The sequence below is a fragment of the Nannospalax galili genome, unplaced genomic scaffold, assembly GCF_000622305.1.
Source record: "Nannospalax galili isolate Female #2095 unplaced genomic scaffold, S.galili_v1.0 scaffold974, whole genome shotgun sequence".
Lineage (NCBI taxonomy): Eukaryota > Metazoa > Chordata > Mammalia > Rodentia > Spalacidae > Nannospalax > Nannospalax galili.
Window position 1 is genome coordinate 1,128,763 of NW_008335438.1, and position 23,797 is coordinate 1,152,559.

At 40.0% G+C, this 23,797-nt stretch overlaps 2 protein-coding genes across 7 annotated transcripts in view; one reads left to right on the top strand and one right to left on the bottom strand.

Annotated features, from left to right (window-relative positions):
* Positions 1-2,476, top strand: part of Acsl5 (acyl-CoA synthetase long chain family member 5) — a 51,856-nt gene extending 49,380 nt beyond the window's left edge. For 3 of the 4 annotated variants that reach the window (XM_029562095.1, XM_008830164.3, XM_029562096.1), the window contains exons 19-21: positions 534-635; positions 752-823; positions 1,352-2,476. In XM_029562095.1, coding sequence (XP_029417955.1) covers positions 534-635; positions 752-823; positions 1,352-1,492 — 315 coding nt within the window. In that variant the 3' untranslated portion in view covers positions 1,493-2,476. The remainder of the gene's footprint in view (positions 1-533; positions 636-751; positions 824-1,351) is intronic. The other variant, XM_008830165.3, reaches the window with a different exon arrangement.
* Positions 2,477-3,787: 1,311 nt separating this feature from the next.
* On the bottom strand, positions 3,788-23,664 carry Zdhhc6 (zinc finger DHHC-type containing 6). Of its 3 annotated transcripts, XM_008830167.3 has the most exons (11): positions 23,460-23,662; positions 22,052-22,510; positions 20,226-20,317; positions 18,975-19,134; positions 17,307-17,468; positions 14,438-14,491; positions 10,200-10,367; positions 9,298-9,339; positions 8,319-8,464; positions 8,185-8,231; positions 3,788-4,390 (listed from the first exon to the last, which is right to left on the bottom strand). In XM_008830167.3, the coding sequence occupies exons 2-11, from the start codon at positions 22,316-22,318 to the stop codon at positions 4,287-4,289; spliced, it is 1,242 nt and encodes a 413-aa protein (XP_008828389.1). In that variant the 5' UTR covers positions 22,319-22,510; positions 23,460-23,662; the 3' UTR covers positions 3,788-4,286. The 3 variants fall into 3 exon arrangements, with proteins under 3 accessions (XP_008828389.1, XP_008828390.1, XP_029417957.1); XM_008830168.3 differs by lacking the exon at positions 8,185-8,231 and having other exon boundaries at positions 23,460-23,664; XM_029562097.1 differs by lacking the exon at positions 23,460-23,662 and having other exon boundaries at positions 18,975-19,042; positions 22,052-22,098.
* Between the last annotated feature and the right edge of the window lie 133 nt (positions 23,665-23,797).

Sequence of the window (23,797 nt, forward strand, 5' to 3'; positions counted from 1 at the left end):
CCCCCCCCTGTATTTTATATATTGCACTTGAATTTGCCTTGTTTTTTATGGGACATGGTTTCAGTATGCATAGACTAGGAATTCTTTTTTTTTTTTTTTAATGTATGAGTGTTTTGCCTGCATGTATGTAAGTGAACCCATGCCTGTGGAGACCAAAAGAGGGTGTCAGATCTCCTGGAACTGGAATTATGGATTATTTTTAGACACCATGTGGATACTGGGACCTGAACCCAGGTCCTCTGCAAGAGCAGCCAGTGATCTGAACTGAGTCATTTCTCCAGCCCCCTAGGCTAGGGATTCTTTATGCCTCATGACTATCATTTCTTTTTGAAGAATCAAATTTGGGTAGAACATCTCTGCAATGAGATGATGAGGGGGACAGTGTTTGATGAGAGAAAGAGCGGGACACGAGCACTGGATTTTAGGCTGATTGTCTTATTACAATGACCTAATTTTGGTCTTCACCCCCCCCAGAAGACCATGTCCCTGTGCGAGTCTTCTCAAACCCATGTGTTTCTGCCTCTTTCCTACAGTCGTCGCTTGTGGGAGTGGTGGTTCCTGATCCAGATGTGCTTCCTGCATTTGCTGCCAAGATTGGGGTTAAGGGATCCTTTGAAGAATTGTGCCAAAACCAAGTGAGTGTGACTTCAGAGCATCCATCACACACCCACAGCCTGGAGGTTCTCACTTAGCCTTCCATCTAAACCTCTTTTCAAACATATATGCTTTAAGGGATGTTTTGTATTTTTAGAATGTAAAGAAAGCCATTTTTGAAGACTTGCAGAAAGTTGGAAAAGAAGGTGGCCTGAAATCCTTTGAACAGGTATGTACTGCTGTTTATATCCTGATCCCTCAGCCATTCTAGAAAGTTCCATCTCAAGTTCTCACCTATAATGGGTTTAAGCCTATAATTTCCCAAGAACTGATTTTTAGATTTAGTTACAAATGGCAGTGGCTGTAGCGTCTACTTTCTGCTGTTCATTCTCCCTACTTTATTTTCCCAAATGACAACAGCCTAACAGGCAGAGTGTAGTTCAGTGGGCAGAATCCTTGTGTAACAGGCACAAGGACCTGGGTTCAATCCCCTGTCACCACATAAACCTGGTGTGGTGGCATGTCTGTAACCCAGCACTCAGGAGGTAGGAAGTTCAAGGTCAGCCTCAGCTATGTAGTTAAGTTTGGGGTCAGCCTGGGCTACAGGAAAATCTTGTCTCGAAAAAAAAAAAAAAAAAAGGCATGGGTCATTGAACCTTTGCCCTCTGTCAGTCTTTTATAAGGTGAAATATGCTTATGCACTGAGCACTTGGCAGCAAAACTTGGAATCATTAATAATCATGTGTTTGTCTTCCAGGTCAAGAACATCTTTATCTACCCAGAGCAATTCTCCATTGAAAATGGGCTCTTGACACCAACATTGAAGGCAAAACGAGTAGAGCTCTCCAAATTCTTTCAGACCCAAATCAAGAGCCTCTATGAGAGTATCCAGGAGTAGGTTAAGGTACTTACTGCTAAAGGGACCCTGAGAAGCCTGTTGCCCACTCCTTGCTGCATGAGAAAATGTGAATTAAAAACTCTTCCTCCCTTCTCTTTCCTCGTACCTGTTTTATCTACTGTACTATCAAACCATAATTATTTATTTGTAATACTAAGATACTTACAATGTGGGAATCTGGCCCAGAGCTAAGACCCACTCTTCCCAGCTTAGATTTTGTTGACATTATGTTTTTTGGCTACTTGGTCACCATTTGTGTTTTGTGCCACTTCATTATAATCACCAACCCTTGGGTCATCTTTGAGTGCTCACTAGTTCAAGGGTTAAAGGGTCCCCTTGGATGCCTGTTTTATAATAAAATTTTGCTTGCTGGCAGGCTAAGCACTTACTTATGTCTTTCTAAGACATTAAGTGATTTTCAAGTTCTAAACAATCTGTTGATAATTCATATTTTCCAGTTATTTCACAAAACCACTAATATTTTCTGGAAAGTTTTAATGTGTCACTTGTGCTAATCCTATTTCTGTGACAGATTTCTTCTGTGTACTTCTGTGTACGCTAAAATCTATGTCAAAGGGAAAAGCTTGCATATGCTAAGTGTTGCTTAACTTTCCTAGTTAGACTTCCAAGTTGGGACTATTAAAACACAGCATAGGTTGTGTAAAAGGAGAATGCTGTTCTAAAGCATTATCTATAGTGGTAGCTGGTGATGTCATCTGTTCTCTACAGTTTGCTGACCTGGAAGCTCTGGGGGAAGGAGTGGAAACAAATGTCCAGTGACTTTTCCCAGTAAATGAAGCGAGCACTGAATTAAACCTGCACTGGGACAAAGATCTATGGGCAAGCATGATGCCTGCACAACAGGCTTACCTTCTGTGAAGCAATCTACTGATATTTCTCCTGTAGTACCTTACTGTTAGATAGCATGTGGTGCCCTTACTTGTAAATGTACAACCTTTGAAATAAACTAATGCAGATAATTTATGTTGTGCTTGCTGCCTCATGGACTATGATAAGAATCGGCGTTAAATAAGGATTGTGCAAAAATCATGTGATTGTAAAATTTTGGCTGCACACTAGAATTGCCAGCATTTAATATGACACAATGACAGAGTGCTTGCCCAGGGTTTGTGATTTAAACAGCCTTGGAGCCAGGTGTGTTGGCACAGACATGTAACCCTGGCCTTTAGGAGGCTGGGGTGGGAGAATTGCTGCAAGTGTGAGGATATCCTGGGCTACCATAGTTCCAGGTCATGGCACTTGGGCTACTTGAGAGCCTGTCTCAAAAACAAGAGCCTCACATGATTCTAGTATGCAATAAAGTTTGAGAACTACTGGGATAAAGTGACAGGACCAGGCTTTGAGGAATATACCTATGCCAGGCCCCAACTGTGAGCACTAGCTCACATTCTTTTCCTTTACCACCTCTGTTTACTGTAATCTTAAGTAGTATTCCTTTCTGGCTTCTAACTGGAGTTAAGGAAAATATTCATGGATGGTTTTTCTATACCTTGAGCTCAGTAAGGCCCAAGAGATGTCTGTTCTTGAGTACCTGAAACAAAGGGAAGGTAGGAATGACCATTGGGGCCCTCTGCAGTCTCGTGCCTTCATCTGTCTTGCCTTTCTGAATTCTCCTCCCTCACTCCAGCTGACCCTCACTGGCTGCCTTTCTGATCTCAAAACATGTCAGGTACACTGCAGCTTGTGTTTCTGTTTCTCTGCCTAACATGCAGACATTCCCATCCTCAGAAGCATATGACTTGTCTATCTGCTTTAAATGCCAACTCAAGACCACCCCACCTTCTCGAGAACATGATTCCATCTGACCTATCTGTCCACCTCTGCTCCTGCAATGGGTAAAATCATGCTTGTTTCACTGTGGAGTGCCCAGGTACTATCTCCTCATTCTGAACCATTAAAACTCTGACCCCTGAAGCCTCAAGTTCCCTGCCTTGGAATGCTGGGGTAGTTTACTGAAGTCTCCCTCTATTTAGACACACTCAACTGTAAGCTCCAAAGTCACTAGCTTGGATCTCACCACTTGCACAAGCTTCAGTTTTTGACATATTGAAGTATGCAGAGTTTGATAATCACTACATTTAAAGTCTCTGAGAATGCTGTGAGCTCCATATGCCATTAGTAGGGTTCATATATTGAACTGAATGTCATGTCTAAGACTCATGATTCAAGATATCAAGTTTTCACAGGGTGTAGCAAGGCAGTGCTTTTATAAGCACTCAAGATAAACCTTTATAGTCAGCAAGAGGAAAAAATGCTTTTAAGTGAAAACTGTACTCTTTACAGAACAACCATTGATCTTTATTGGATTTGACAAAATATGCATTATTAAAAGACAAGTAACAAAATTTGAATTTACATAGAATCTGACAAGTTCTATAGTATCTAGAATACTAAGAAAGAAGTGTCAACTGAGGAAGAAACAAAACTATCACATGCAGATGCTCCTGGCTAAGGGGGAACTAGATCTGCAGGTGAGGTTCACGGTGTGCAGCACATAGAAACCCTAGAGAAAATGCAATTTGCTTACTGGGGTAGAAGAAACAGTTTCCTTTAGGGGGAAGAAGTGAGGCAGAGGGGCAGGAGTTCAAAGGCGTATGCAGAATGGCTTCTCCATTTCAAAATGGTAAGAAAAATATTCAAATCATGGCACTAGGGCACCTCTGAGGAAAAGAACACCTTAACCAGAGTAGGCTCATTGCATAATTCTTGGGTAATATATACAATTTTCAAGTAATGTAGGGGACTTAAAGAGTGTTTTCACTGTTAACAGTGGCTATCTGTTTTTCTTCTCACCCTCTGGGGCTGGATCTGTTTCACCATCACAGGGGCACTTTTCCACACAGTTTCTAGGAAACCATCCTCTTATTCTTGAAGTACCTGAGGGAGAAAGTGAAATTGAGGTGTAACAGCCAGATGACTAAGTGACATTACTGGGGACAAAGTGTATTACTTCAAATTAACACAAGCTTTTAGTGAGAGTTCCTGCTGTCCCTTCATTATCTCTTATAAACACAAGTTAGGAAGGAAGAGGGGAAGGGTATGGTTTTTAAATGCTTCTAACAAGATAGAAAATGGCTATTTCCTAAATCCTATCACCTGGGAAAGGGCTAGTGTGCTTTACACAGTGCGTAACTGGAATTGGGTTGTTACTTAATATGTGGCTGTTTTGGCACACCACCACAGTATTCCAAGGAATAATCTCCCTATAGCCTTTAAGAATTTATCAATTTCCTTTGTAAGACTTTTTTCTAGGTTTCTGTTTGTTTCGAGACAGAGTTTTGCTATGTAGTCCAGGACAGCTTTGAATCTGTGATCCTCTTGCTTCAGCATTCTCAATACTGGGGTCATAAGTATGTGCACCACTCTCAGAATATCAATTTCCACACCAATGTTGTCTAAGCTGTCATAATTGGGTTAACTTATGATTAAAACCAAGTAATCTGAAGAAAGACATCCTGGTTAAATCTTTAAAAAGAAAGATTTTTGAAAAAAAAACAACAATCAAATTTCAATCTTAGTTTTAAAGTGAAAAGGAATGTTCACTTAAGGGGGAGCACATAGCAGAGGGTATGATGCACAGAACTGGAGTGAGACTACCTAGCTCTCCTTATCGGTTCATCTCTCCCACTGCCCTCCACAGTTCTACGGGTTCCCTTCCTCCCAATAAACCTGTTTTCATGTCATATATTCAACCACTTTCCCTCTCCAGACCTCTTCTTCCCCTTCCTAGCCTCAGTCTCTTACACACTGAAAATTAGTATCCTCAGATGAGTAAAAAAAAGTTATGTGTCTGAGTTTGACATATTTCATTTAACATAATTTCTAGTTGCATCCATTTTCCTGCAGATGAGACTTCATTTTTTAAAACTGAATATAATTTGACTATCTGCCATATTTAATCTAGCTATTCACTGTTGGTGGACATCTAGGCTGGTTCCATTTCTTTGCTACTGTGAGCAACACAGCAATAATATGGATGTGCAGCCATCTGTGGTAGGACTTGACAATCCTTGCCGCTGGATAATATAATAGCTCTATTTTTCCTTCTTTTTTTTTTTTTTTTTAAAAACCTCACTCCCTCCAAAAGATAGTGGAAATAAATTTGAATAAACAAAACAGGTTTGCTGAAAATAAAACCAGGACTCCTCAACTGCTCCAGTCAGCCTGCTTCCAGAGGCCTATCAGTTAGGGCAGCACCTGTGGCTGAGTGAGCAGCATCAGGCATGTACCATGGGACTGTACAATCCTTGCCGCGGAATAATATAAGAGCTCTATTTGTCCTTCTTTTTTTTTTTTTTTTGAGAAACCGCCATACTGATTTCCAAGCTGGCTACATCAGTTTACATTATTCCCAGCAGTAAGGGTTCCCCTTTCTCCACATCCTTACCAGACCTGCTGTCATTTGTTTTCTCGGTTGGCAGTTAATTGCTTTCAGGGCTTGACATCGACCAGTCCATATTGTTTTGGCATTTAGAGTTGCTGACAAGAGAGCTGCTATCATTCTGAATCATTCTGACATGTCACCCTTTGCAAGGAAGCTGGCATTTCCCCTTACAGCTTTTCTTCTTTGCTTCACATTTCTGACATCTCCACTATGATGTGCTATAGAGAAGGTCTTCTCTGGTTATGTTTATTTGGGGTTCCAAATGCAACTTGTGTTTGAATGTCCACTCTTTCTCTAGGTTTGGGAACTTTTCTGTTGTTTCGCTGACTAAATTGCCATGCTCTCAGACTTTCTGTCCGTCTTCTGGTCTACAGATTCTTAGGCTTAGTTCTCTTGATTTTATCCCAAAGCTGCTGAAGTTCTGGACATGCTAGTTGATTTATTTTCCTTCATATATGTTTGCATGCATTGCTGTCCCAACCTAGTCATCCATCCTGACATTTGTTCTGCTTGGTCTTTGTTGATCATATTTTCTCCTTTAGTTTTCATCTGACAGACTAGCTTTCATGTCTAGCCACATTTTTGGTTCTTTTTCCATCTCACTTTCTTGCTAAATTTTTTGCACTTTTTGAGTCGTCATTGCTTTTTAGAAGCAGGACTCTTAAAACTCTTTTTACCACTTTAGCTACCTTACGCTTTTGGTTTCTGGTACTGAGGAGTTGTGAGCTTGTAGAGATGACTGTCTCCTACTTATTTACTTTGTTTTGTTCATCTGTTGGGAAGAATGTATACTCAAGTTTTTATACTTTGCATGTTCCCACTTTTAGTTTTATTTCATGTGTGTCTTCCTGGGAGTTGTCTTCACTGCAGCCACAGATGTAATGACAGCAGTACTGGGGTTAGCCTGCAGTGGGAAGACATTTGGGTACTTCCCTTGTGTCCCCAATAAAGCTCAGAGACAGGGGCATTAGGGCACTGACTGGGGAATAATGTAGTTTCTAGTTTTTAAACTACGTATTTCTAAGTAGTGAGATGAGCAGGGTAGGGAAAAAGAGGGAGCGAGATCAAGTATGAATGAGAAGGAGGGTGTCTGGTTCAGGGATACGAACAGTAAAGACATACTGTGGAGTAGGTGCAGAGAAAGAGCACAGTCATAAAAGCCCATGTAGGCTTGACACAAGCTAATATAAACAACTGAACAATAAAGCCCGAAGTACGAAAAAGAGTAAAATTAAAGAGAAGGAATACAACTTGGCCAGCAGTTCTTCCTAGTGGTTGCCCCTCTCTCAATCGTCTTCTGCAGCAGTCTCTGCAGGTAGGGATTGGGCTGCTAGTCACATTCAAGAAAATTACATCAGTGTGCGCGTCCTGATGAGAGGAAATTTCTGCTGCAATTTGCCAGTCCCCTTGTCAGTTACAACTCTGTCTCCTGCATTTTGGGGCTGTTTCATTCCACACGCAGGGCCTGCTGGGACTAAGCTCTGTGTGAGCGTGGAAGGCCCACCTGCCGTATTTACCTTTGTCAACAGGAGGGTACTTTTTCAGCATGCCTGCTAGAAGACTGGGCAGTTTCACAGTAGGCTTTCTGTGACTCCATGAGGCTCACTCCATGGGGTGAGTGGTGGAGTTGTGCCTCTTAGACAGTTAACTCTAGGGTGCTCATGAAGAACTCAGGGACCACACTTCTGCAGCTGCTCTACTCCAGCTATCTCTCCATATTTACTGTGTCCAGGTCCATTGGATATCTATGGCATGGGTAGTCTCTCTACAGCACACATGTCCAGGAGGAGGACATGCCATCCTAGCAGCTACTGATGGCCTTGGCCTGGCCCGAGGACTGTGGAGCAGCTAGTAGGTGCTGGCTTGGTGGTTTCTTTGCAGCAAAAATCCAACTTAGGCTCATTTCTTTTTTCTTCAGCTATTTCTCTTCTTGGAAATACTGTATTTTATCTCGATTATCATCTTTTACTAGGTCACATCAAGGGAGCACCTAATCTACTATTACCCGTAAGTCCCTATTGGGCATATTACTATCATATGTGAAGTGCCTATACAAGAACCTGCCACATAGTCAAGTAAGATCTCAACTGCTGGCCATCATCACAAAGACCTAATAAATACAAATGCTGTGGAGAGATGCACAAGGAGCATTTTTCTGTTGCTCAATCGTGTGCCCTTCTATGCAGTTCCCTATGCATTTCACATGTGATAACATGAAATTATTCTTGCAAATCTGGAATTACTGCTAGTGGTCACACCCTTTAAACATACCCTCCCACTTCCATACCTTCTATAAAGGAATCATCAAGAACTTTGTCTCCATACAACCAGTATCTGAAATATTTAAAAGATTAAATTAAATATTTTAAAGGTAAGATGTCAATTTTGCCACTGAAGAAATGCAATATTCCCATCACTTACCGTAACCCTCTTGTGGCTAAAATGAACTCCCCTTTCTGCAGCTGTATTCGAGGTTCTTCAGTGCAGGGGCTCGTGAAGAAGGTTTTGATTCCTCTATTCAAAGGACAGCAGGCCCCACTATAATCTTCTATTACTTTATAGCGAACCTGCCATCGATGGTCAAAAGCACAATCTGAGTATTTTCCAGATGAGTTCTTTCAAGTTTGAATCAAACATTTTAAGGGCTGATCCAACACATCTAGCCATAAGTCTTCTTTCCTACCAATTCCCCATCCCTTGCTCCCCACAGAAGGGAGTGGCACTTCTAGTTCTCGGGCGTTTTACTTATCCCTCATTTCAAACTAACAGCTATTAAGAATTTAAACTCCAAGATGCAGTGATGGAAATGTTCTGTATGTCCTCTGTGTTCTTGAATAGGTGGCCAAGTAAACACATGTAATTACTAAGTGCTTATAATGCAGCTAGTGGAAAACAAAGAACTTAATAGTATTTAAACAGGTGGCTAAAGGCATTCTATCTTACAGCATGGTTAAAGATGGGCTTTCATCAGCTTTACATTTTTCTATTTTGGCCACAAACATTGACTATATATCTTATAAACCTCCAGTTAAAGTATTTAAAAGAAAACAAAAGTTAACTGTATCAAATTTCAACAAATACACTAAGAAATATTATTTAAGATCCAGGAAGATGGGTCAGTGGGTAAAGGTGCCTGTTGCCAAGCCCTCATGACCCAAGTTCGATCCCTGGAGCCTACATGGTGGAAGGAAACTTACACAGTTTGTTCTCTGACCTGTGCTGTACACACACACACACACACACACACACACACACACACACACAAAATACACAATAGAAAAATTTTTTAAAAAGATGTTATTTAGTAAAAGCCCTACTCAAAGGCAACTTAAACTATACAGAAACACAGTGCCTGGTAAAGAAAACAGATGTTAGTACTATTGCAAAAAAAGTTACTTACGCTTCTGACTCTTTTATCTGCTTTTTGTTTCAACTGTTCTATCTGTTTGGAAGATATAAAAGGAAAGAAAAATTAAGCTTCCTGTCTCAATGCTGAAAAATAGCCTACCCTCTTCTACTATCAGAGTATCTGTCATGAAACCTTCCCCCCAAGTTTCCAACATTTCATATTGGCTGAGTCATAGTCTGGTATTGGGACTGTCCCCTCAGGATCTACTCTCTAATGTCTTCACTGACACGTAATTCTAAAATGCCCACGTGGCCCAGGAACCAGGCAGGTATGCTCTCTGTACCTCCAAGTTTCTAGGTTGAGATCCACTCATTCTCTAGCAGACAAACTGCAAAATTTGTTAACAAGTCCTGACTAAGTCATCATTCTAACAGTTTCCCTTTAGTCAGCAGCTATTAAACTTAAATAGTGCTATATCAGACACAACCAGAGAAATATAGTCTGTTCTAGAATCTTGTCAAGTTTGAGAAAAAAGAAATCAGAAAATATGAAACCTCATGAGCTCCAAGATAGTAGCACATGACTAGTGTCCATCACATGAGACTGGAGTAGGGAAGCTGGTCTGTAGGGGAGAGGTAGAACTGGATCTGGGCAGATGAACAGATGAGGGAAGGGCATGTGAGGAAGAGAGATCAGTGTGAGCAAAGATATGGGCAGGAATGAACAAGGAATCATTGTGATGCTTCAGAACAGAAGGCAGCTATAGGCCAGATATTATGAAGCAAAGTTAAAGAATCAGGATTTTATCACACAGCTCTAGAACACTCAGGGTTAACTAAAGGACAGAACAAAATACCAAGAAGTGTTCTATGAATATTAGAACTATTTTGGCACATTGAAAATATTTCTGATATAAAATTCCAGAGTTAAAGAAGTAGGTGAACAAAACCTACCGTTAAGCTGTACTGGTGACAGCCTTCTCTTATTGGCCACTCCAGTCCATCGCCTTCCGGGACTCCTGACCATGTAAATACTTGTTTAAAGTTCTTCCATCTACTTCCCATATCATAAGGAAAAATGAAGACTTCATCTAGTTGGTAATACTGAATTCGATCTTTAGCCTATGGGAAACAAAGATATAAAATGGCAGATAATTATGCCTAACATGGCTTTTGGTAATACATTATTGAGAATACTTACCCTCAAAAGTATATCATTCATAAAAATATTTTCTTATTGCTAAAATATTAGTGTTTACAGAAAACAGGCTTTCTCACAATATAGGAGGGATTTGACTTAGAACATTAACCTGCATGTGAACACCCAGAAAATACCTGACAGGGTGCCCTTAAGAATAAGCACTCAAAAGGCTTATAGCAGAATTAGCTAACTTTATCCTGTATGCAGAAAACCTGATGATTCTGGTTGCTTAGCAGCATAAGAGAATACAAGTAAAAAGAAGGGATTCTAATAATGATTCCAGAGAAAGTATTGGTTAAGGTTAGTGAAGAGCCAGGACGGGTTAACAGAAGGCTCTTTAAAAAAAAAAAAATTGTGGAAAGTATGCGCAAGATATATTTCATGTTTTTATATCATTCCACATGTATACACTCATTTACGTGCACTTGTTACACATATTCTTATGGCACAGCTTATAGTTTAGGCAGTTAAATGGTTAGCCTTCACTTGAAATAAACTAGCTTTGAGTTTCTTAAGCTCTACTGACACCTACTGGTGCAAAGATACATTATTAATCCCAACAAATTAAACCTGTTCAAACACACTGAATGAACATTTTAGAATTTTATTTCATTTGAATATTTTCTTAGTGATAAAGTGCCAGCTTTAAAATAACTTTTAGATTAATATGGAACTCTATGTAGGGCCTTTTTCATTATCAAGAAAAATTAATCTAATGCCAACATGTTTATTATGCTTATTAGGAATGATATTTTGAAATATTTGATTATTAAGACAGTATTTTATGCAAGCATTTTATAGTTATTTATAAAGTGATATAGATGTTACCATTTACTGAAAGAATTGTCAAGCTATAATATGAATCCGTTGAGCTATATAAATCCATCTTCACCTGGATAGTAAAGGGTCATTTCTTTTCCCTCTTTATAAATGAAAACCTGGTGCTGGTAAAATGGTTCGGTCACAGAGCATTTGCCTTGCATGTGTAAGACACCAGGCTTGATTATCTGCTCCACAAAACAACAAAAAAAGTTGCTTTTAAATGACAGCTTCAGAGTCTTCAAAATGGACTGAATTTCAAAAACCAAGACATAGGCTGTTTTACCAAAAAAAAAAAAAAATGGATGGATGACATACTATGTGTTAAAACACATAGACACATAGAAACGTAAGGAAAGCTGGGGCTTAAGAGTACTTAACAAAGCTTAGAGAAAGTCAAGGAAGGTTCTTTGGAGGAAGTGATGCTTAAAGTAGTTCTTGAGGGGCAAGAAATCAGTCAAAAGAGAGGGAGGAATATTCTAGACAGAGGGAAAAATCATGAGAAAGTAAGATGCATAAGATGTATAAACTACAAGTATCAATGGGGCAGAGAAGGTGGGAAATGAATCAGGAAGCAAATAAGGGGACTTTGTGAAAGGTCTAATAATGTATATGCCAAAGAAGCTGAACTGAAACCTGTACCAACCTTTTCTTGAGGTTAAGGAAGGTCAAACTCTTAATATGTAAGATGTTATATGCCTTTTCATTGTGCTCATATTTGTAATGGGGTGAAATTGTTGGGATGTTAGTAAGAAGACAGTTGCACAGCACTGCACTGGTCATACACTGTTCCCAACCACTATTCACGGGCTCTATATCCTTGGATTCAACTATTCATGGATGGGAATAAAACATTTCATCTGAGCCAGATATGCTGCATGTACCTATACTCCCAGAACTCTGGAGACTGAGGTAGTAGCATCACAAGTTTGAGACCAATCTGAGCTACTGAGTACACAGACAGCATTCCTCAAAAAAAAAAAAGCGTGTGCCCAGAACATGTACAGAATTATGCTTGTCATTATTTGCACAATACAGTAATAACATTTATTTAGTGTATTAGATATTAAGCAGGGTCCTCTAAGGGAACAGAATCGCATTGGTATTTGGTCAATTTTTTTTTCAAAGTAAAGTCAGAAGAGCATTGCAACAAGGAAACAATGGTCAGTATTTGCAGCCAGGGGAAGAAAATTCAGGTATTCAAGTGAAGAGCTGAAAGGTGTGAACATTTAGAAAATCTGTATCTCTAGACCACAATGTTCCAAATGCCTAATGTTATGTAAAAACCATGTACTGGTAAAATGTTCACTCATGAAGCAAGACAGACTGATGAATTTTAATACAAAAAAAAATTTAATACAAGTTTGCTGTGAAGAAATGGTATTTGTTGGCCTGGGGGTGTGGGGATGTGGATGAGTGGGAGAGTGCTTGCTAAGCATACATGAGATGAGAGAGGAGATTCTGGGAGGATTGGGGGGTGTCACTTATAGAATCAAAGATTATTATCATCTAAAAGGTCTATTTATCTACTTATTTATTTATTTGATTTTTATTTTATGTGTATGAGTGTATTGCCTACAGTAGGTAGGTGCACCCCTGGTGGGCAATGCTGAGGAGGTCAGAAGAGGGCATCAAATTCTCCTGGAACTGGAGTGATGGACCATTGTTAGCTGCCAAATGGGTGCTGGGAATTGAACCCAGGTCCTCTGGAAGAACAGCCAGTGCTCCTAACTACTGATCCATCTCTCTAGTCTCTAAAAGAGCTATGTTAATACTGCAATCTTTTCTATCCACTTATCTGTATGAAGGTGGACTTTTTTCATTAACATCAACCAAAGTAATATGTCTCAACAGACTGCAGAAATAAATGTGAGACTCCGAAAGTCTTATTTTTTTTTATATTTTATAATTTTTATTTTATGTGTATTAGTGTATTGCCTGCATGCATATACATACACCCACATCATGCAATGCCTGAGGAGCTCAGAGAGGGCGTCAGATCCCATGGAACTGGAGTTAGGGATGGTTGTTAGCCACCATGTGGGTGCCGGGAACCGAACCGGGGTCTTCTGCAAGAACAGCCAGTGCTCTTAACTGCTAAGCTATCTCTTCAGCCCCGAAAACTGTCTTCTGTTAAGTCAAATAATAGATTTGTAAAAATATAAAACAAGGCCACTTTTCCTATTTTTATTTGCAAAATATAATTTTTCATAAAATGTTTTTATTAACGATGGGTTTATTACTGTCTTTAAAAAATAAATTTCTTAAAATTCTTTCACTTAGAAAATGTGGCAATTAACAATAAGTATAGCACACGTAAAAGCTCTTTAGTAAACCTAACAATTCAGGGAATGTAAAATGATTCTGAGATCAGAAAGTCCAAGAAGTGCTGCTATAAGATTTACAAACTGGAATCCAGGGGCTATGTTCTACAGCTATAGTTCTCTGCTTCATTTGACTCACAAAGGTTTTGTCCATCCATGTATCCTGATCCTCCTCAATTTGCTATGTTGGTAGAGGTTTTGTTACTTGTTTGTATTTAATTTGAATTGCTTGCTAGCATGGTAACATTTAAAAACTAAGAGGACATCATACAAAATCAAGAGCTCTAATTTTTCTCCGGGGGGGGGGGGGGAAGAGAAGGTCTTGCAGTACCTGGCAATGACAACATATCAGGCAGTTCTCTGAAAAGGATACCGGGTCCCCTCATTTTGGTTCTCTAATGGGCTCTGTATGAATTTGGATTTATCAGTCACAGTGAGGGTCTGAGATGTTTTAGGTGGGGGAATTCAGATTTGTGTTATATGCTAGAATCACAATGGAGAGCTGCATGTTGTGAGGTCTGTGACAAAGTGTCACAGGCCTTATGTAATGTCTAAAATGCTTTTGGCACTTTTTCAAATGGACTGTCTCTTTCCAGTCTGAAAGACAATGGCAAAAGACTTACTATGTAGTGTGCAAGTCTTTAGCAATTCAGGGAGTATGAGAAATGTATTTCTGTAGGAATTATGTTGAAGTAGAAATAAATCAAAATGTTTCATAGCTTCCACTCTCATGTGACATGCAAATGACCTAGAGGAACCATCTTGCAGCCAAGTTTTGACATTCGTGCACTTAGTAAATTTGGTCTATTAACACATTATACTGTGAGCAAACAATGATTAAAATTTACCTTCTCTTCAATCCATGATTCAATAGAAGTTTTGTTTCTAAGAATAATTTTTATCTGGAAATTAATGAAAGTGAAACTTAATAATGTGACTTTGGTTTATTTAAGATTAATATCATCCCAATAACTGATAGCTTTTATTGTTCTATCCCATAGACACACACCAAAGACAGCAAAGGTAGAGTTACAGTTAGTATGTGGCCCCTCTGACTCTCAAGTACTTCTTAATTAATGCCCTACAATAAATATCTCAATGTAAAAATGATCATATCCATCCATGACCAAACCTGAATCTAATACTATAGTTACAATTCATGGTTTAAGTAACAAGATTTTCAGGATACCTATAAAACATAGATAATAAATAGTTCAATCAGTACTTAAATGCACTCAATATTTATATCTATTTTCAATTATTTGTGTGTGTATGTGCTGTGCATCTGTGTGGCGGTCAGAGGAGGCTGGGTGCTTCTGTCTACTACTCTCTGTCCTATTTCCTTGAGACACCATCTCACACCAAACCTGGAGCTCACCATTTTTCAGCTAGACTGGTGGCACGTAATTCCAGTAATCCCCGTCTCTGTCCCACACCCAAAGAGTGCTGGGGTTCCACGCACACATGACTAAACCCAGCTTATTTTCTTATATGGGTAGTAGGGATCCCAACTCAGGTAGGTCCTCATGCTTGCACAGGAAGTGTTCTTACCACTGAGCTATCTTTCCAGTCCTAGTATTAGCATTTTTTGTTAATTTTAAATTTTTAATTAATCTATTAAAAACATAACAATGACTCATTTCAGTCAATCTATATATTCTCAAGTTATGGACTGAATATGGAATGCCTTCCACAGGCTCACTGAATGCTTGGTCCCCAGGTGGCAGCACTATTTTTTAGGGGGTTCTGGAAACTAGGTGTGGCCTAACTGGAAAAGTGGCCATTGGGGGCATGTCTTTGGGCAGCTGACTCTTGCCTGGGACCCTCGACCCCTGACTTGCTCCCCATAAGGTGAACAGCTTCCTCCTCTACATGCTCCTTGCTTCCATGTTCTGCCTCATCATCGGCTGGAATCAATCTCCAAAGTCAAAGACAATGGACTGAAATGTCTCAAACAGTGAGCACAAATCCTTCTTCCCTTAAGTTGGGCATTCTGTCCCAGTGAAACAAAAGTAACCAACAGAGCTTGCTTCAATGTGTCCAGTCATTATTCTCCTTTTTTTTTTTTTTTTTTTTGACTTGCTCCAGCTCACAAATGGGATTGGGAAGGCACTGGAGTGTTTTATTGTTTATCACATCAGGTATAAATAGAGAGTACCATGTACCATAATATATCTATATGTAGCTCATAGCAATATCTGCCCATGAAATAGTAAAGTGCAGGACTGTTGGTTTCCAGAAAATTGCTCGAAAATCCCTTGTCACGTGTTCTTGGCAGCAGCCTCTCTTCTCCAGTCTCCAGCTGTCCAGTGGGGTGTGCCAAGTCACAGCAGATAATGAGGTTGAAATCCCAATATTTCTCTCCATTTATTTAGGCATTTTGCCTGCACTCCTTTTTATGTATACTCTGGCTTTGTGGGAAAACTGTAGGAGAGGGGAACAAACATTCTCTGACCACCTCCTTTGGGTCAGACACTTTTCATGTCTTATCTCAGTGTTTCAGACAGCACAGGATGTCCTGTGGTTTGCCTTAAGTAGCATTAAGTCACATGATTAGAAAGTTCTTCCCTTTTAAATTCTCATTCAACCTCATTATGTCAAGGAGAAGTTCCCAGAGTGATGCTGGTGTGTCCTGAACACTGATCTAGCACTTCCTAATCTTTCCAAAAAGATTCCTAATCCTTTCCAACAGAAAGGGAACCTCAGGCTCAAAATCTTTGGCAGGTACTGATATCTTGCGAGAATTTTCTAATGTGATTTTGTTTTCATTGTATTTCTTCTTCTTTTTTTTTTTTTTTTTCTGAGACAGGGTCTCCCTGTAGCCCCAGCTGGCCTGGAACTCAGTATGTAGACCACGCTGGCCTCGATCTCAGAGATCTGCATGCCTTTGCCTCCCCAGTGCTGGGATTAAAGGCGTGTGCCACCTCGCCCAGCCTTCATCCTATTTCTTTTAATATGAATAATTCCACTCGTGAAATTTTATACTTCAAGACCTTAATTTTTTTCTAATATGATTCTTAATTATAGCCATTAAGAAAAAAAATCAAGTAAGTGTGAATTCTCTAAGAGTTCCCTAAGGAACCTTTTCATTTTCATTATTGCACCTTAGCAGAGTAATTTAGCACAGGGCAGGAATTAATAACAAGTTGATGGAGCTGTTACAAATGAGCTGATACATACAAAGTCCCTGCAACAGTACCCTGCATATCACAAGCACTCAGCAAAAGTGGTATCTACATTATTGACTGTTATTAGTAACTATGTTATTCTAAAATGGCATTAATAATTATGGTTACTAAGTACATGGATGGGTGACAGTGAGTAAGTCACTTAACCTTTTTGACAGTCATCATTCATTTCTAAGGGAAGATAGTAATATTGTTCTGTCCATCTCTTTTAGGATGATGTGACAGTCATGAGCAACTGTAAAGTGAGAAGAGTTTTCTCAGCTATAAAGATTATCTACATGTGTGTGAGTGTGTGTGTGTATGAGTGTGTATGTAGGTTAGCATTTCACAAATCAAATGCTAGAAATTCTGGTAAAATTGCTTCAAAATGTATTTTTCTAGTACAGAGGTGACTAAACTAGGTGCCTAGATGGAAGTAAAAGCCATTTCTATCTCATACTTCATTCTAACATCAGGCTTTATCTCTTTCTCATTGCAATTGGTCCCAATAACATGACAGCTTTTAGACAGAGGTAACTAAGAAATTTACCTGTATGAAAAACAACATCCCAACAGCGATGGTTGTTCCTAAAGCTAATCCCAAGGCAAATAAGGTGGCAGCAAATGCAGCTAATCCAAAGGGAACAACTGGAAGAGGATCTCTCCGGGCTGTACTCATATCAATCTTCACTGTGTTCCACCCAAAGGAGAGCTATAAACAGTAACAATACATACACTTGAAATGCTTGGTTGAGGGAACTGGTCATACACTGTTGAAAGACTCTGATTTAAAACAACATGACCAGGGCTGGGAAGGAAGCTCAGGGAATAAAGTGTTTGCTTAGCAAGTATGAAGACCAGAGTTTGGATCCCCAGGACACATGTAAATGTTAAGTAGCCATGGTTGCCTGCCCTAGGACAAGCTGGCTAGCTAGACTATTTGTGAACACTGGGTTCAATGGAGAGACCCTGCCTCAATGAAAAAGGAAAACACAGAGCTGTTAGCCCTGGACTTCCACCACATAAAGACACATGGAAAAACAAAACAATAACAAAAAATCCAATGTGACCAAAAAGATAACACTCTTGCCAAAGAAAATACAGCCAACACAGCTGTTTCTAATGAATACTATAGCTTGGGCTCATGCTGATCTGTGTGGTATTGTTTTTTTTTCCAGTGTTGGGACTCAAACCCAGGGTTTCTTACATGCTGACCAAGATCTCTACTGATAAACTATATATGTTTCCACAACTCCATTCTTTAGCTCTTCTCCAATGTCAGTATTTTTTATTTCCTCAGAAGAGGCTGATCCCACAAACATGAACACCTGTGAAGACCATCAGAGAACTATGCCTCCATTTTCTCCTTGCTAGTCTAAATTACAGTACTCTTCCCAGCAACAAATACAGCACAGCATGCAGGTATTTCTTCCTGAATATTCCATAATCAGTGGTTGACAGCTGGTAAAAATCTGGATGAGCAGGCCCTGCAGTTTTGTATAGCTTGGCCTGTACAATGTTTTAAAATATTAGAACTTACGGGCCAGCATTTAAAAATCTGGAGCATTCACATAAAAATTCAGACTCCTAAAATACTGGAAAATTAGCATAACTGGGCTAGAACTGCAAATACTATACACTACAGCGTGGCTAAAATCAAATCTGGGTTATCTCCTCTGTGAAGGACAGGTACTTTCCAGTTTGCCACACACCCATCAGGCCTGTGTCCCTTCTTTTCCCTCCAGATCTATTTAGGGATTTTTATTTGTGGACCCTGAACTTTCCCTCATTGCCACCTGCCCATAAATCAGCTCTGGTTTAATCTGTTTCTTTTTGGGAGAATGCTTGTCCCATGAACCCTCTTCTAGAGTGCCAGAGTTACAAATGATCAAAAGAACCTGGGTGGGAACAGAAAGCACTAGTGTGCCTTTTTCTAACTGCTCCCCCACACACTACACTTACCATAGCTACTAAGTGTGAAATGTAATAAACAAAATACATGTTTTAACTAGAGCATGTAAGGTTAGTTTCAAGAATAAAATCTTTTCTCATTTTAGAGATTAAATTTATTTATTTTTTAAAGAAAGGACTGGTACAGAGGTAAAGCAAAGTTGTTGTCCTAGCTAAACCACACATTTCCAAAGGGACCTCTTAAATAATTTTAGTAAGTACCACTTAATCTTACACAAATGACAGTGTACCAAGTGAGCTCACTCACCCGATTATAAAGCTGCGTGTACATGGTCATTACAAAGATGAAGGCAGCATGAATACATCCCAGCGGAGCTAACAGGAGGAACAGCGTGAATGAAGCGTGGTTTTGGTGCCCACAGCAGTTGTTGATCCAGGGGCAGTGGTGGTCCATCTTCATCACACATCTAACAGGAATTTATAGGAAATATAAACAGAGAATCCTGTCTACTTTATCGAGCTTTGGTCTTCAAAAGATCAAGCAAATAGGAATCCAGTACATCAGGAGTCACAGGGGGGTTTATTTCATGAAACGGAAGGATCAATCTTCAAGACTTTCCCAAGTTATGGACAGTGATGTCTTTAAAATTTTAAACAGCACTAAAAAGGGCAGGTTTTACAACAACTTCTAAGGAAAAGATGTTAGCTACAAATAAAGTTGGCTCAGGAAGCCGGGAGGCACACCAGGACTTTCATGATAAAGAATGGAGCCTGGTTGTAGTTCTCCTCAAGCTCAGAATGCACATGCAGTGCCTGAAGTACAGGACCAACATGACAGGAAAATGACTTCTATATCGGCCCTGTAGTTCATGATCACACACGGCTCTAAGTTCCTTTCCTCTTAGCACACTTCAAATGGAGCTTCGGAGCTGATTCAGCCAGTATCGGCATGGCATAACCAGAACCTTACAGGGCTTCTGTTTCTTTTCTTTGCTAAAGGGAAATTTTCTAGTTTCAAACCAAATTTTAGTTATAGCCAATGATTCCCTAAAATTTCTTATTAATCAATAGATATTGCTGTTCATATCCAAGTTCTTGTGTATTTTGCATTTTTTATAGTGATTCTGTTTTCCTCCCATTAAACTTTTGGTAATACTTAGGAGCAATGGGAAAAGCAGTCTGTCATCATTTAGACTCGGAACAATGCTAAAACTAGTCAAGATGAGTCCACAAGCACCTGCCCTGCTAAAGCGCACGGAAACAAGAACTAAATTTTTACCTCGCTTTCAGAGGGTGAGAGACAAAGGTATATCTATTTTTCTAGAAAAATCTTTCCCTTATAAAAACAAAGGAATACAATTATTTGCATAAAGCTTATGGACACAGTACTTTGTTTTTATTTACTTTTTAATTTTTTAAACAAATATTTTGATAAAATTTTTGATAAAGTAGGTATCTTGCATAGAGTGAAGCTAGTATCTACGGTCATGGTTGAAAATATAACATCAAAATGAGCAGAGGCCAAGGTGACGAGTCCCCAGTGCACAAGGCCACATACCTGTTACACTTTCTGCAGTGATGTGAGCGTGGTGCCTTGTATGCTTGGCAGACTTTACAATACTGGAGATACATGCTATCCTGGGAATTTTCCTTGACAGAAAAAATAAAAAGCATGCTAATTACTTGATCCTAAATACTAACAAGTGAGGCTGTATGAATAAATGTTTTCCTATGGTATGAATTTCTTCTATGAATGAGGGGGAAGGTGGCATATTAACTTGCACTTCTAACCCTCTGAGCTAAAATACTTCTAAGCAACAAATCTGTTGGAAGAGCAGCTTTCCTCTCCTGATTATGCTGAGGTCATTTTTATTTTCTCTTCCTCATGTTCCACCCAAATCCAACATCAGCTGGTTCTACTCACCCCAAATCTTAATGGAAGCAGTTTTAGAAAAAAGTAGGTGATAACTTGGCAGGTACTTCTGAGTGGCGATTTGAATATGAGGTGATACTTTCTGAACTCTTTCCTCTCCCTCTTTGACATTACACATGTCATCGTCCTTCTCTGGGGTCATTTCAGTAATTCCCTAACTAGTTTTCTTTACTGCAGGTTCTTTCTAATTCAAACTGTGTATTGTCAAATAACGTTTCTATAGAACAACTCCATGGCAGAGCTTTCCTGTCAACTTCTGATTCTCCTGTGCTCCAACACTCGCCCGTGCATTCCTGAGCCTCTATTTCACCCTTCTCTGCACTACATCATTTTGGCAGTCACACAGGCAGTCCCCATCTATTCTCAGCCTGAAATACCCTCTTCCTTTTCTTCTTTGTAAGCTGCCACTTCTCCCGGAGGGCCCCAGCTGAAAGTGCTCAGTTCTAACTGCAACAACACTTATCACAATCTATTGTATAGTTTTGTTGCACAAGTGCCTTGGTTCCTCTCCTGGGTTTTCAAAATACGAATTGTCTCCTTTCACTGTACATAATTCAAATAATATATACTGCACACAGAATAACTTTTCTCTCTCATCTTCCCCACTTTGCATTTCAAATTTTAACAAACCTAAGATGCATCTGAGGATTCTGTTAAAAGAATTTGCTTCATGCCAGGTGTGGTGACACATGCCTTTAATCCCAGTACTTGGGAGGCAGAGGCAGGTGGACCTCTGTGAGTTCAAGGCCAGCCTGGTCTACACAGTGAGTTCCAGGCCAGCTGGGGCTACAGGGAGACCCTGTCTCAAAAAGACCAAAAAAAAAAAAGACTTTGCTTCGCTAGGTCTGGAGGTCAAGATTCTACAATTCGAACACCCTACTGAGTGATAACCCTCACAAGGCACGTGAACATTCATAAGCACAATCTAACCATTTTTAGGAAGCCATAAATTGGTCCATACTGTAACTCCCAATGTTATAATTTCACAATAATTTTTAAATTTTGTGATTTAAAACAGCAGTTCCTAAAGTGTTTTAGACAGTTTAAGGGATATTAATGTATTGTCTGAAAAAACAAAAAACAACAACAAAAAACCCTAGAAAAACTGCATTAACTTACAAGAGAGATATGGAATATTTAATTCAATTAACATCATAGATCCACTTATGTTCTCACTCTTGCTCTCTCAGAGAGAGAGAGAGAGAGATTTTCTTGATAAAAAACAAGTTTTGATTGCTTTGGGAAAGCTACTTTACATCAATATTTTCAAAGAGATGTCAATTCTAAGTGGTCAGTGATTAGAGTAGCACACTCAGTCTCTACTTGGACAAAGCAGGTTGTGTTTGGTAGTAATGGCTAGCAGATGAAGCAAAAACTAAATATACAATCACCATGATAAACTAAAGATAAAATTATATAATAATTATCGTCAAAATGGATGCTTTTCTTACCGGTTTCCATCCCAGAGGGACAAAGCCAGGACCAGCGAACATGGCATTGAAGTAATTATAAAGAATCATGACGGTCCAGTTTATCAACATGATGAAATTCACACTTCCTCCAGTTGTATGTAAGGGCCAATACCACAACACAGAGTCAATCATTGCCATTGTAGAACATATTGCAATAACTCCCAGGGCGATGATTGGACCCCAGTGACACAGTCTCTTTAATTCTTGAAGGTTTTCAAACTTGATTACTGAGCAGAATATGCCCATTTTGATGAAGAACACCTGATTACTTCTAAAGAATTACAGATTTCCTTTTTCTGTGCACACATTTCCATGTGTCACAAGTCCATGTATGTTCCTTAGCTGTCATGCCTTCAGGTGATGGGGTGTTAAAGTAGGCATGACATGTTCACTGTTGGCATTCCTATGAGAATTCTGTACCTTGGTTTTAAACCCAACCTAAAGAAAACAAACCGGGAAAATTCAGTTAAAAAAAAAAATCTTATGCCACACCTTACAAGAACAATATTGTGTAGTTCTCATCTAAGGCCCCATAGAGTAACTTATGATTTAGCCAAAATACAGTTGAAGCTTGAACTGCAATCTGGACACATGATGCTAAACTCCCTTTTTTCCCAACTTGTCAGAGGACTGTGACTACACAATGTTCCCTAGATGGTTTGAGAGGGCAAAGGTTTAAGAGCTGTTAAGCAGGCTCTCAGAATTATCTAATCCAGCTTCCTTCTTCCTACAAAAGAAATGGGCTTAGAGAGGCTAAATGATTAGACCAAGATCACATGAACAGCGGAGCCCAGGATAGAAGCCAAGTCACCAAACTAACTTCTTTTAGAAAGTTCTAAACTGCCACAGTTGTGAATTACGTGTAACAAGGTCTATGGAACAGTACTTGCCCCACATACACCAACATTAATCGATAGGGGCCAAAGATAAAGGACGGACAGTGAACGCACAAAAAGAGAGAGAGAGAGAGAGAGAGAGAGAGAGAGAGAGAGAGAGAGTGTGTGTGCGTGCGTAAAATATGACTGACGTCATGTATGATGAGCACAAATAAGATTGTCTGGGGAAGTGATTGCCTCCCGGGGAGAGATTAGATGCCAGCACAGGGAAAATGTACATAAGTGTGTTCTGACTGGACTGGGTCCGGGAAAGGACTTGTGATATATGGGTATGAGAGAATTCTAGAACATAAGGGTAACGGATTCACGCAGCCGACGCCGCTGCCTCAGTTTCCCGCTCGCGCCACGGAGTAGGGCGCTCTGAACTCCTCACTCGAGGAGGAAACATCTTAGTAAGCGAGGTCGGTCTCAACATTCTGGAGATTCGGATGCCTCTCAGTCCAGGTGAAGACCGCCCCAAACACGGCTGCACCCCCTGCCGGGACGCCCACCTCAGTCTGGTCTCCGGTATCCGCTTCTCGGCCATCGTATCTCCTGGACGGCCTGGGCTCACCCGAAACAGATTTCCTCCTTTTCGGATAACTCGGTCATGAGCACTTCAGTAGGAGCAGATAAAGCGAATCCAGGTAGCGAGGGTCTGCTGTGCGCGACCTACTCTGACCCGGGCGCCTCTCCGCCCGCTGCTCTAGCAGCTAAGGTCCCGCCCAGGCCGGTTGCGCAGACTCCGCAGCAGCCACTACCGGAAGGTCCGCTTCGTCCATCTTCCCCCCGGAAGCAGAATCCTGCGACGTGTAGGTTAGGTAATCGAAGCCGTCTCCCGGAAGGTGAA

Bases quoted from the DNA above. Each gene is read 5' to 3' on its own strand.
- Zdhhc6 (XM_008830167.3), bottom strand. From the start codon at position 22,318: ATGGGCATATTCTGCTCAGTAATCAAGTTTGAAAACCTTCAAGAATTA. The intron at 20,318-22,051 runs GTAAGAAAAGCA...TTTTCTGTCAAG, and splicing joins TCCCTCTGGGATGGAAACCG to GAAAATTCCCAGGATAGCAT. The intron at 4,391-8,184 runs GTATGGAAGTGG...TTTCTCCCTCAG, and splicing joins TGATGATTCCTTTATAGAAG to GTACTTCAAGAATAAGAGGA.